At 41.1% G+C, this 14,127-nt stretch overlaps 1 protein-coding gene across 1 annotated transcript in view; it reads right to left on the minus strand.

The window, feature by feature from the left end:
* The window catches only part of ndufs4 (NADH:ubiquinone oxidoreductase subunit S4), a 37,457-nt gene that overhangs the window by 13,190 nt on the left and 10,140 nt on the right, over positions 1–14,127 (minus strand). Inside the window, exon 2 of the mRNA XM_080531038.1 lies at positions 13,604–13,682. Within this exon, the coding sequence (XP_080387164.1) occupies positions 13,604–13,682 (79 nt within the window). The remainder of the gene's footprint in view (positions 1–13,603; positions 13,683–14,127) is intronic.

The following is a 14,127-nucleotide window of genomic DNA, read 5'->3' on the forward strand; positions in this document are numbered from 1 at the left end:
GCAATCAATGAAAAAATAATGGAGTTGATGGCCCTCGACGACCAGCCTTTCTCTGTAGTAGAAGATAAAGGATTTCGCCAGCTAATTTCACATTTAGAGCCCCGGTATACACTCCCAAGTCGCCGCTATTTTGCAGACGTGTGCCTGCCTGCTATGTATGATACAGTCGCCACACACATCCATAGTCTGATCGATACTAGCGTAAGCCAGATAAGTTTTACCACGGACATATGGACTTCTGACGTTAGTCCAGTCAGTATGCTTAGTTTAACGGCCCAGTGGCTGGATGAGGACTTCAATATGAAGAAGACACTGCTGCATGCACAGGAGTTCTCCGGTTCGCATACTGCGACAGCCATCCGCGGGGCTTTTGAAACCATGTTTGGAGAAGGCTTAGGTGAGCCTTTTTTGTTTTCATAAAAGGAGGCCAGATCTTGGCTAAAAAAAGCATTGTGCACTGTCTATAACAGATTCTGTTTGTTAGAGGAAATAATAAATGAACATTTGAAGAGTCAGAAGTGTTCTCTTTGTTGTGTTAACAATAGTGATGTAAGTTAGATTTGGTGAGATCACTATGGAATATTAAATCATCAATCTTTGCTCACTACAGAGGAGAGGAGATTGATTGAGACTGCGGGAGCTTTACTAATGAATGAAAGTTGATTATCATTATCAAAAAAGAATAGTAATAAATATTGCAATATTGTGTTATCATAGTTATGAGCTTCACAGTGATAAAGTCTGTTTATTTGTCGTGAAATTCGCCGGTAACGTCAGCCTGTCAGCCCCTGCAACTGCTCACAGGGGTTGTGAGTTGAGATTATATGTGATTATATGGAATGGCTGAATATGTTCATTCTTTTTATTTTGATGACATTATATCATTGTATTTGGTATAATGACAAATAAACTTGAAACTTGAATGATCTCACAGGAGCGCGTACCTCCACGGTAAAGTGGAGAGGAGATTGATCGGGACTGCGGGAGTTTTCATTAGGCTACTAATGAATGATGGTTGATTATTATAAAAAAAATAAAAAATAGTAATAAATATTGCAATATTGTGTTGTTATAATTATGAGCTTCACAGAGATGCACAAGCCTGTCGTGTTTATCTGTCGTGAACTTCACGCCGGCAGTGTAACATCAGCCTGTCAGCCCCGCGACTGCTGTAATCTTAGTAAGCGGGAGAGCCGTGTTTGAAACCCGCTTGGCTGCCCCAACTCTCTCTCTCCTGCCTGGATGGTGTGTATTTACGAGGTGGTCACCACAACACACGCACACTTTATTTGTCAAATACACGCTCTTGCGTGTTTCCATTCATGATGATGTGTTTCTGTAAATTCATATATATCCTATTGCATTATTTGAAAATTGACAGCGCTGTAAATAGTGTCATTCAATGCACAACGCACGTCATTTCACAGGACTGATCGACTTCACTAGATCTGTCCAATAAAATGAATTCTGAGTGGGACTGCTCAGAAAAAACAATAATACATTATATACTGTAGGTCTATTATAAATATCCGTTTGTTATATAATATTCGTTGATGATTACATAATCAAATGTAGGCTACTGCAATGACTTTCATTACTACTGCTGCGAGAGTTGAGAGAGTTGAGTACAACTGAGTACAACCTTTCTGGTGGGAGGTGTGGGGGGATGGTTTGAAGGGCTTGTTGGATGAATTGGCATCCTTTGTTTGGTGATCGGAAACGATCAAAAAGCGATCATTGAGAATAAGATGACCCTCCCCCATGCATCAACCATTACATCAAGTGATTGTAACTCACTTTAGAAACTAGTTCTTAGCCTACACGTTTATTTGTCAAAAGTTGCCTCGCTGGAACGAGACAGGCGCGCGAGACTTATACCCTTCTTCTCCTTACTTTCCTGTCTGTCTTCACTATATCAGTTCAATAAAATGAAAACTATATGAGTGGGACTGCCCCACTCAGAAAAAACATTATACAACAACATTATATACAAAAAATACAATACAATATTATAAATATCCGTTCGTTATTATTACATAATCAAATGTAGCCCGCAGCGCAGAGTGCATATGTCTTATTGAGTCATCTGTATTTGGAACACGAGTTGACTAGCTGGAACGAGATATACTGTTTATGAGATATACTGTATATGGTACATTGCAGTCGCACGCGCCAGACTCCCGCTCCAGTTCTAGTAGATCGCCGACATCATTTTATTTGATGTACACAAGAGAATTCCGATTTGTGGCAAGAGACAGTTTATTCACCCAACAATTGTTTGTTCACTTATAACATGAACACAGTGAGGATCAAACAAACAAAATAATTAAATACACTCTGCAATCGGCTACTACAATGTTGCCAAAATCCACTATCTAATGTTCGAAAACGAATCTACAAATATGAATCTAAATAAAAAAGTATATCTATGTAGGCTACAACCGTCTTGCCTGTTGTGTATTATTATCATTGCCGACACCGGTCTAATCATAACTGAACCTCTGATAATAAGGTGAAGGGCAGTATTAGAATTAGTATTAGTAGCTAGAATTGTTTTTGTACTCACTGGTGCCCTATGACACCTCACGGCTTTCCTAGTGTTAAAGACTGTCTGTATTGAAGAATGGGCCAAAATCCCACCTGATCACTGTGAGAGATTAGTTGATTTTCTTCGTACAGGAAGCATCTTGAAACTGTCATAGGAAATAAAGGCTTCCCCACCCAGTATTAAATGCATTTCAGTTAGTGTGTTCAATACTACTTTCACATATAATCTAATCTTAACTTCTTTCCTGTGTCATTCCCCTTTATTGCACTTAACTTTTTTATGGATTGGAGTGTTACAATTTCTTTAGCTGTGTAGTTTTATGGAAATAAACAATTTGAAATTGAACTTCAAGATGAAAGATAGTGGACCCAACAAAAAGCTGCAGAGAAAGCAAATGAGAAAGGAAAAGCAAATGAGAAAGGAGAACAGCAACAGGGGCTAGCACTTGTAAACCAAAAGTAGAGTGAAAGATAATCTTTTTTTCCCCACAGCAAGCGACATTTCGCTTCCTTCAGCCATACGGCAGTGACAGCACTCAAGTGTCCTTGAGAGGTTGCTCTCTCTGTAGAAGTGTGTTAACTAAATGGAATACTATTTAGTGGATGATCCCAAAACCTCTTGTCTAGACCCCCCTTCAAAGAGCCATATCCGCTGATCCTACTCCAGATTTTTTTTTGCAAGCACGTTGTACGAGGGGGAAACCAGACAAAACAGACACTTGAGATGTCTGTGCAGAAGGGAGGGAGGGAAAGAGGGAGGGAAGGAGGAGGAGGAGGAGGGTGGTGGGTCAACGCAGTCTACTCCACTGCAGGTCATTGACTGCCTGAGGCTAGACAGGCTTAAAGAATTCACACCCCAGTACTGTAGCCATTAACTCCTTGTGCTAAAAATACCCTCAACAGCGTTCCTAACCCTAAACCTAATTGTGCTTCTATGTCCACATTGTCCAACATAGAGGAGGACTTACAGCCACATAGGAACATGTTTAACAGAGGCTTGTGCTTTGTGACTATCAATCTCTGAAGTTTCCAGCAGCCACTGAATTAATTAATTAAAACAAAAAATGCCACAGCCCAAAACAGTTCAGAATTCTGCACAAAACGCTTATGCGACCAAATAACTTTTCTTTTTTTATAACCCCAAAAATGTAAATCAGTTGCACTGGTGCAGCGGAAAGCCATTGTTTTGCCAGGGTTGGCAAGACGTCAACATCCGTTGGCAGTGGAAAGGCATTGTTTTACTGACACTGGTAAGATGCTTGCATCAGGCACATGGATGGCTTAAGGTGGCATAATAAGTGGCAATAGGTGTGTTTCCATAAAACATTCTGATTCGCATTTCGAGGTGATTCGCATCAGTTTGAGATGATTCGCATGAGAAATTTATGGAAACGGCTTGATTCGCATAAACTCGATGCGAATCACTTCTAATTCGCACAAAGTCGATACGCTCGGTTGAGGTGGTTTTTGCTAAAGTGGAAGAGTCTGAAGCAGCGGAGAGTCTACAGATATCGCACTGCTGGTAGTTGAGATGCACACCACACTTTTTAAAAGAAATAAAGCTTTATTGTACTTTTTCTAAAGATTTTGTATGTGTTTTTTGCATTGCAAAACGCATTGTATTGCAATGTTTTTTGCATTACTTTTCTAAAGATTTCGTATGTGTTTTTTCCATTGCATGACGTTTTACGTAGTCTAGCTAACTAGTAGGGGTGCAAGAATAGAATATGCCAGCATGAAAGGCAGGCTGCCATATTCTGACCCCCTCCCTCAAAATGCTCCCTGTTCCAAATACAAACATATGCTTTCTAGCAGTGGTGTAGGTGACTGAAGTGGGTAGTCTATATTATAAAAGCAAACATTCTGAAATTGTTCGGTTTTTACATCAGTGGTGGATAAGTGCAGTGAGCAAAACATGTAGGCTAAACACAATACATGTGAGGGGTGGTCTAAGCAAATGCGCCGTCACCGGCCAATCAGATAGCGCCTTATAATCAGGTAATGAATATTACGAGTTACGAATCGAGAAGGCAAAACAGGGAAATGTTTGTCTCAAAAATACATACGTAAATCCAAGCAGAGCAAAACACAGTTCACAAAACACGGTCACGAATGGAGAGATATTTGCGGGTCGATAGCAAAACACGCTTGCATGGATCTGTTCATGGACGCATTAATTATTTTTACGACACACGACTCGAGAGATGTGCGGATGGATAGCAAAACACGGTTGCGGATAGCAAAACACGGTTGCGTATTATACTTTCGTACGTGTGTATTTATGATATAAATCTATCTCCATATTGTGTTGCCTGTTACAAACTGCAATGAAAAAGCACCAGGGGCGGCAGCGATCACGTCTGGCTCACTGAGGGGCGTGTATTGAGCCCACGTAATTGACAATCGCTCTCTCTCCACATTAGCTAGCTCCAGCAAAAAGCTGCAAAAATGGAAAGTGTTATATGGAACCTTAAACATTTCTCAGAATTGGGCTTTCAATCAAAACAGGGAGTGATAAACAATGGAAGACTGAATACCACACTATAATATCACAGTAGGTCTCTACCAGACACACAACTACCACACTATAATATCACAGTAGGTCTATGCCAGACACACAACTACCACACTATAATATCACAGTAGGTCTCTACCAGACACACAACTACCACACTATAATATCACAGTAGGTCTATGCCAGACACACAACTACCACACTATAATATCACAGTAGGTCTCTACCAGACACACAACTACCACACTATAATATCACAGTACCAGACACACAACTACCACACTATAATATCACAGTACCAGAGACACAACTACCACACTATAATATCACAGTACCAGACACACAACTACCACACTATAATATCACCGTACCAGACACACAACTACCACACTATAATATCACAGTAGGTCTCTACCAGACACACAACTACCATACTATACTATCACAGTAGGTCTGCCAGACACACAACTACTAACACTATAATATCACAGTAGGCCTATACCAGACACACAACTACCAGCAACATCATAGTTCATGCAAAGATCAACACGACCAGGGCCATGATAGTGTTGATAGCCTCCCCCCTCCCCCTTGTCTGATGATCAGTGGAGCGGACAGATCTCACACCATGTAGCCTATTGCAAATTAAGTGGAGGTCATATTTTTACAGCCCAAAAAACATGGACAAAGAGGCCCAAATTATTACAACCGCGGTGACGCAGTCTGTAAAAAAAAAACGTTGGAGACAATTTGGTAATGATTACATCACCCTGCCTCCTTTTATGAAATAATAATTGTTAGAGTGGCCTTTTATTGTGACCAGCCTAAGGCACACCTGTGCAATAATCATGCTGTCTAATTAGCATCTTGATATGCCATACCTGTCAGGTGGATGGATTATCTCAGCAAAGGAGAAGTGCTCTCTAACACAGATTGAAACACATTTGTGAACAAAATTTGAGAGAAATAGAAAAATTGGAGCAAAAACAAAAGTGTGGCGTTTATATTTCTGTTCAGTGTATATTACCATAATCCAAATGTGATTTGTATCGTTCTGAGCACTGTGGGTGGACTCCTTAATTGGTTACGCACGAATGCATAAGGATGTCCGAGATATTTCTCAAATGTCAAAGTTGGCCAATGGTAATCCTGTGCTTTTATTTCCGTAGCTGCAAGTGGACAGGATTCCCCACTCCAGGCCTGCTGTTATTTATTTTGTAGTTGAATATTGTTTTGAAAGGTCACCAGACCTGACTGTCTCTTTTACCAAGAACCTCCCCCAGATCCCTCTACATCACCCCCTGCTGTCCCCACCACTGCTACAAAAATCCTAGGGGAAACACTGCAATTGCTTGGGCAGGCCGAATATATTAAAGACCCATCTTAGATGAAGACATAAAAAAATAAACTAAACAGTCTCTGCAGACTGCTGGAAGCACATTATTTGACTGTGCGCTCCTTACCATTGTGTGCAGATAATGAGATGGTACTAAACAGACTGGACAGTCACTGCATGCCAAATCAGCCAGCTGGCACAAACAGACCTTGCCCTGAATACCTGGTCAATACTGCCACCCTCCTATCCTGTCCTCTGTCTAACTCCCAACCACTCTCCAACTCCATAAAACCATCTGCCTTTAGACAACTCTATAACAAGGCTTCACAAGTGCTTTAAGATGATTGTATTGTCTTTATGTGGACAGATGTAGGGTGGGTGCTCAGCCACAGAGAGGAGACGGGGAGAGGGAGAGAGGGAGAGAGGGAGAGAGGGAGAGAGGAGAGAGAGAGAGAGAGAGAGAGAGAGAGAGAGAGAGAGAGAGAGAGAGAGAGAGAGAGAGAGAGAGAGAGAGAGAGAGAGAGAGAGAGAGAGAGAGAGAGAAAGCAGAGTGCTCCTCCTTTCTGCCTAACTGGACTGGCCTGCCTCTAACCCCCGGGTGGCTGCAGACATTCCGTGTAAAGCTGTGTATCAGTGGCCAGTCAGCCGGGGCCTGGAGCTGCCCAGCATGCTTAATCAAACAGTAATTACTAACAAAAGCAGGTCAGCACAGACACTGGAACAGGACGGCTCTGGGGACTGAGGCTCAATCACCCAGGTCTTTAATTGCCATCATTTGATACACCGGGTTTTATTCAAACTAAACGTTGAGGCACGAACAGCCTAAAAAACACACGGGCAGCTTTTCATGTCTTTAGTTGTGGTTGGTGTTCATATGATGAGAGCCCAAGTGTGTTTGAGAGAGGATAGTCTCTTCAAGACAGGCATCGTTTAATTTCTAAAAATATATTTGATTAAAAGCACTGACAACAGCTTTACATTAAGCCCCCAGTCGGCTTCTTCTACAGACATTAATCATGTTTCTCTCTTAGCAGTAAAACAAACTATTGTCCAGCCTAACTTTCATCAGCCCTAAACTATGGGGCCGGGGCATAATATACAGTGCCCTCCATTGGAAAGAGGAAGCATTTTGTCTTCTTTTAGCTCTGCAGACACCAACAGTTTCAAACAGCTTTAATTCAACATTGATTTCTTTCAGATTCGTTTCACCATTTACAAAGTACTACATTTTTTAAACATACTCCCCCATCTTTTTCTGGGCTCCAAAAGTATTTCCCCAAAATAGTAATACTAAAATAAAATATCCAAATAAAGTACTACTAAGTCATGTTTTTTATTTAGCTGACAATCCTGCAATAACTGTCTGAAGTCTGCAACGCATTTCCCCCAGCAGACATTGAATATACGTATTCTCTGGTGATGCTCTGTCAGGGCTGTACTGCAACCATCTTCAATTGAGGTTTTTGAGGTAGTTCCCTCTTCAGCAAATTAAATGTTCAATTGGATTTAAATCTGGAGATTGACTTGAACCTTCCACATTTTGGTCCTGGCAAACTCCCCAGTGGCTATGGAAGTGAGAACTCTTTGGTCATCAAGTTGACAGACACAAATAGCAGACTCCAAAGGAAAACGTAAAGACTAGAATCAATACTAGCGATTGACAGCTCTTACGGCTGCACAAATGATGTGACGGAACACACCTGAGTAACCAGAAACACCTGTCAAGCCAATACTATGGTTGGAGCTGGCTGTCACTGACCATCTGAAGAGAAAGGCATTGCCTCCTATGTATTTACAACAGGCTACAACAAAAGCTGCCTCACTATCACTCGTGAAATTAAGACATACAAATAATCGTTTTACCACCCGCTCCCAAGAATGTAGATGTCGCCTTTGTAGAATCTTTGTTAGGGACCACAAACACTAATGGACTAATGGATTCCCTAGTGCCTCTGTTAGAGGCTGGTAATGAACAAGGCTGGTAAGTGTCAAATACGACGGCATATGTTTCGCCTAGCTCATTGTATGGCTTAAAGGTCACATATTATACTCTTTTTCAACAACTTAATATAGGTCTCTAGGGTCCCCAAAACATGTCTTTGAAGTTTTTTTTGCTGAAAACACCACTAGGTTGTAATCTAAAGGCATTCTGGCATGCCTAGGTTAGTCATGTTCTCAACAGGCTGTTTCTGCGTGTTCAGCTTTAAATGCAAATGAGTTGCTTCTCCCCACGCCCCACTCCTGAGGTTAGTTAGCTAACATCCTACAGAGGTCAAGAAGAGAGGGTGGAGGAACGACCCTTTCTTTGCAGAACTTGAGATGAGATAGATACTGGTTGGATGATAGAGTTGGGCGGTATCCAATTTTTTACACTGTTAAACTGTCCCCAAATGGGTATTACCATGGGATTCAAAATCACATTGTATGGTTTTGAGGGAGCATCCAATTTCAAATGATGAATTTGTGACAGCAGCAGCTGCTGGTGAAAGGTGGACCAAAGCCATAGCGTTTCCACGAACCTGCTCAAACACTTTCCGTGAGCAGCGCTGAAAAATATGCAAAAAACAGAAAGCTCTACAAAATACATAACGATACTATGGCAGGACAAATTAGACTATGTATGGGAAACACTGCCAACACTCACCAGAGTACAAAGTGCAGACCAGTGCTGTGAATCCAGCAGATGAGTGCTGGGTGTCCTTCTTCTGAGGAGAAGCAGTCACGTGACATGCAATTATGATTCGCATATGATTCGATTGAATTTGAGATTTTTCACAATGTTCTAGGCCTAGCTCTATTTACTCTGACACAGTAACATATATTTTGATTCTGACACTTCTACAGTCACCCCACAGGTGTTAGCTTTCATTTGATACAAAGATCATTATGAAGGCCCTTGTGATGTGGATATTCTATATTCACTGTGGGCATGTCATTTCGAGCAGAAAACCTGAAAAATACGACCGATAAGGCGTTTATTATATATGCGCAGCAGATTGTTTTATGACGGTATTGAAACGGACACCATTGCTATTTTCAAATAGCGCAGTATACGGTATTACCGCCCAACCATATTGGACGAGACAGTTAACGCTATCTAGCTAGGTAACCCAGTTTACTCGTATTGCCTATTTGTAAGAGAACAAAGGAAACAAACCGACCAAACAAATTACCACCCGCCTAAAACGGGCTGCTTACTGTGTGTTCTCCACGTTGCCTGGAAGTAGTATAAAAACGTAACACAACACATTTGATATTCATTCAGCCCTCCCGTCATTTCTTTCTAATAGCAACCTTATAGCCTATGAGTGATGCTACATATAATTATACATTCAACAGTTTACTCGACCTCAGCCATACATTGTTGCCCATCTCCATTGACAAGTCAACTTTAGAATGGCCGCTATTGCGAAACAATTCTGTGGTAGTTTGTGCCTGCTGAAGGGACAGCCATAGGCCTACATGAAAGCAACTACTACCTGCCGATAAATTACTTGCTACATCAACCTTGGGAAAGGAAAACTACAGACGGACCAATCTCGCACTGCAAGTTTGTGTCGAAGCGAAATTATCTTTGCAAACAGAGGAACTAAAATTAAGTTTAAATTATGTATTTATGTGTATATATACACACACACAGTACACACACAGTACACACACACACACACACACACACACACATACACTGAACACTTTATTAGGAACACTACTGGGTAGGGCCTCCCTTTCCTCTTAAAACAGCCTAAATTCTTCGTGGCTTTGATTCCAGGAGATGTTGGAAACATTACTTTAAGATGGTCCATGATGACATGATTGCATCACACAATTCTTGCAGATGTTTCAGATGCACTTTCAAGCACCTCCCGTTCTACCACATCCCAAAGGTGTTCTATTGGATTCAGATCAGGTGACTGGGAAAGCCATTAAACTCATTGTCAACACTGAACGCATTGTCATGTTCATGAAACCAATTTGAGACAACTTTTGCTTTGTGACATGCTGGAAGTGTGCCAAGAAAACATTCCCCACACCATTACACCACCTCCACCAGCTTGGACTGTACAGGTGATCCAAATAAAGTGAGACGTAGGAATCCAATCTAGAGCGGCATACTATTTCAGATCTTGTTTGAGAAATAGAGCGTGCTAATCTCAATATGACCCTCACTGGGTTGAGACCTTGTTCGATTGGCCAAACCGCAAAACCAATTCACTCCTATTGATAACCCAGCGAATTAACAGACTGCTGACATCTACTGAATGCCCAAGATGGAGTCTACTCGATTGTAAACAGCTGAGGGTCTCTTTTTGGCTTACCAGGGCAGGTGTTTGACTCCTCTCCTCCACTACGACATTACAATGAAACCTCTGTGGCCAAGAATGGTGAAGTGGCCGTCATCTTCTTGGTGAGTTTGTTTTATGCTCCCCTCTTTTTATCCCCCTCCAACCTTTTTGGTAGCTATGTGATTTGATCATGTCAAAGCTAGCTATGTGATTTGATTATGTCAAAGCTAGCTATGTGATTTGATTATGTCAGATAAAAAGTCAATTTGAGTTGCAGTGGGAGTGTCCACAGTGCCACGAGTGAAACGCAAATTGACTAGCAGTTGACTGAAAATATTAAATACACAGAAAACTTCGCTGACCTTGACAACTTCAAAGTAGCCTGGTTATCAATGTTTGGGCTGAAGAACAGGTGGTGAGATGACAAATGTAGCTGAGAAAAACTTGCACCCAGAAACCTGAAATAAGGTGCTTCTTTGAAAGTGGGAGAAAATAATGAACAAGATATGGAGGCTTTCAAACAATGTTATATACCTGCCAAAGGATGAGACATCTAAAAACCAACCTTTTAAAAGACATCTAAAAACCAACCTTTTAAAAGACTTCTAAAAACCAACCTTTTAAAAGACTTCTAAAAACCAACCTTTTAAAAGACTTCTAAAATCCAACCTTTTAAAAGACATCTAAAAACCAACCTTTTAAAAGACTTCTAAAAACCAACCTTTTAAAAGACTTCTAAAAACCAACCTTTTAAAATACTTCTAAAAACCAACCTTTTAAAATACTTCTAAAAACCAAACCTTTTGGTTTGTTTTAACATAGGGTCCTTTTAGTTTTACTTGTCTTGCCCTTTACTTTCTCTGTAAAGCACACTGTGTTACAGTTTTGTGTAATATAAATAAAGCTTGATTCATTAATTGATTGATGAGGTAGGCTACAAACATAATATTACTGATTAATCAAAGCAATAAGAAATTATGACTGACAGAAAGGTAAGGTAAAAAAACTGCTCAAAACCAAACAAAATGATTTGCATTATTTGCAGATATATAGTCTAAATGAAAACATTGATTTGAACAGGTGCCGCTGCACATCTTACGCTGACTACAGCAGACAGAGGAAGAGAGCCACGCAAGATTACTATTTCATCACAGCACAAAATCTAATCTCTTGGAAACAAAGCACTTTCTATCTATCATTTTTCTGCAAATGCATGAGTATTCTACGAATGATCCCACTAACACTTCACTATGGAGTATGATGTAGGCCTAGTCATGATGCACTCTAAACTATTTCATAAGCACATGTCTCCTTATAATCACCCCATCATGATACTGGGTTATTATTTAAGCAATACCACACTCAAGTGCGTGCTATATCATGGATATCGGAGCGGCTGTGATGCGGTCACAGGCACGAGGCACAGCCATTCCTATATCCTAGTAATAGCTCACCGTTGACTGTTTTAGTGCTTTTATACAAGTCTTACACCAACAGTAACAGTCTGACAAGAAGAAATTGTGGTAGTGTGTTTTTTTTTATTAATGTCAGATAAAAAGTCAATTTGAGTTGCAGTGGGAGTGTCCACAGTGGAATGCAATACCAAATCAGTGTTCAGTAATAATCTGACTGGCTTCTTCTCGCAAATTATTGCGAGTTGAGACACACATTTGACATGGTTAGAAAGCTGAGAATCTCACCGTTTCAACAGGCATTACAACGCAAACGATGTTGAGGGGCACGTCACTTTTATTTCAGACATTGTAGTGGAAGAAATCCTAATTTCCACTGCTCTCTGTGAGTTAACATTTCCCAGCTTGAGCATGGTGTTCACTGTATTTAAGATGGACAAAAATGCTGCTAAGCATAGCGCATCCACACACAGAGCTTGGATAGAGCCGTTTTAAGAGAAAAATAGCCTTTTATCGGATCAGTACTCGGTTTCAGCCGGTACTCAAAGTTCTGTACTCGAACGTGGCAGTGAAAAAGTGGTATTGATGCATTTCTACTCCTTGCTGTATATCTTTGACTGCAAATACTAAAACACAGAAAACTTCACTGACCTTGACAACTTCAAAGTAGCCTGGTTATCAATGTTTGGGCTGAAGAACATGTGGTGAAATGAACATTGTAGCTGTGAAAACCTTGCACCCAGAAACTTGAAATAAGGTGTTTCTTTGAAAGTGGGAGAAAAGAATGAACGAGATAGGGAGGCTTTCAAACAATGTTCTTGCCATTTAAAAAAGAAAACGTGTTTACTTTCTATGTAAAGCACACTGTTTTACAGTTTTGCGCAATACAAATAAAGCTTGATTCATTGATTGATTGATTGACCATTGGTCTAACAACGTTTTCATTATTGAAAAGCCCGTTATGGTGTTTGTATACAAGTGAAAGTGATGAGGTAGCCATGCTGATATCAGCACGGCTACAATGCTTCTCAACCTATCACAATGCTTGACTTAATCAACCCACTATATTGGAAAGGCATTGTTCACAAAAGCAACGGTTGTTGTAGTAACTGTTGTTGCCTAAATCTAAAAATTGTTTTATAAAAGGTTGCAACATTGAAGAAAACCTGAAGGAAAAACTGAATTCAGGTTTTTTGGAGCTCTGCCCAAAACATTGTGCATAGGGTTTCCCCAGGCCTTCTGAAAGGTCTCAACTAGGTCAACACACCGGTAGTCGTGTCAGTATACAGGATTGTGTTGCACTTTGCATTGAAAAGGCTGTTTTGTCTATCATAATAAATAATACGAACAGTGAAGTCACCCGAGATAATGCTGCCAGCAACCCTCTTATCCAACCACTGAATCAACTGCACAAGCACACTTTTTTCAAGTTATAAAACAGTGAGCGCATAATTGGACACCACATCAGACACTGCCCCGTGTGACACGGTCAGTCGGAAGAGATCCTCACCAGTTTCTCATCCACTGTGATGAGTTGTGTGTCTGGTCCTTGTTTCTCTGCCAGCCGCCATCCCGACGTGCTTGTTGACCTGCAAGAAAAGGAGTTCATGGTGGACCTTTCGTGGCAGGTATGGCAAAGCAGGGAAATGTTTTTGTATTTATTATGTAAACAGGTAACTTCGACAACAATTAGGCTAACTGTCTTGGAGGGGGGGTGGTGGTGGGGGGGGGGGTTAGAGAAAGTGAAAGGAGAGACGCGGGGATTCTTTTCCTCCCCCATTAGTTCTGTCTGGTGAGTTTCTGGCAGGCTCTCACTTGCCTGTTAATGACAGACTGCACTTTATGTTGGCTCACTGGCCAACTGTCACCGCCTGTGGCAAGGACTGTATAGTAGGCGGCTTGTCACGAAACGACAATGTGCCAATGATGCCGCAGCCAGAGACACAGTGGAGGGCAGGCCCAATAGATGGCTGCTGAACCAGCAGGGAACGCTTCCAAAGCCCAGGGACAACAAATGACCAATCAGCCATACTC

This window comes from Nansenia antarctica, assembly GCF_963989245.1.
Source record: "Nansenia antarctica genome assembly, chromosome: 5".
NCBI classification, from domain to species: Eukaryota; Metazoa; Chordata; class Actinopteri; order Argentiniformes; family Microstomatidae; genus Nansenia; species Nansenia antarctica.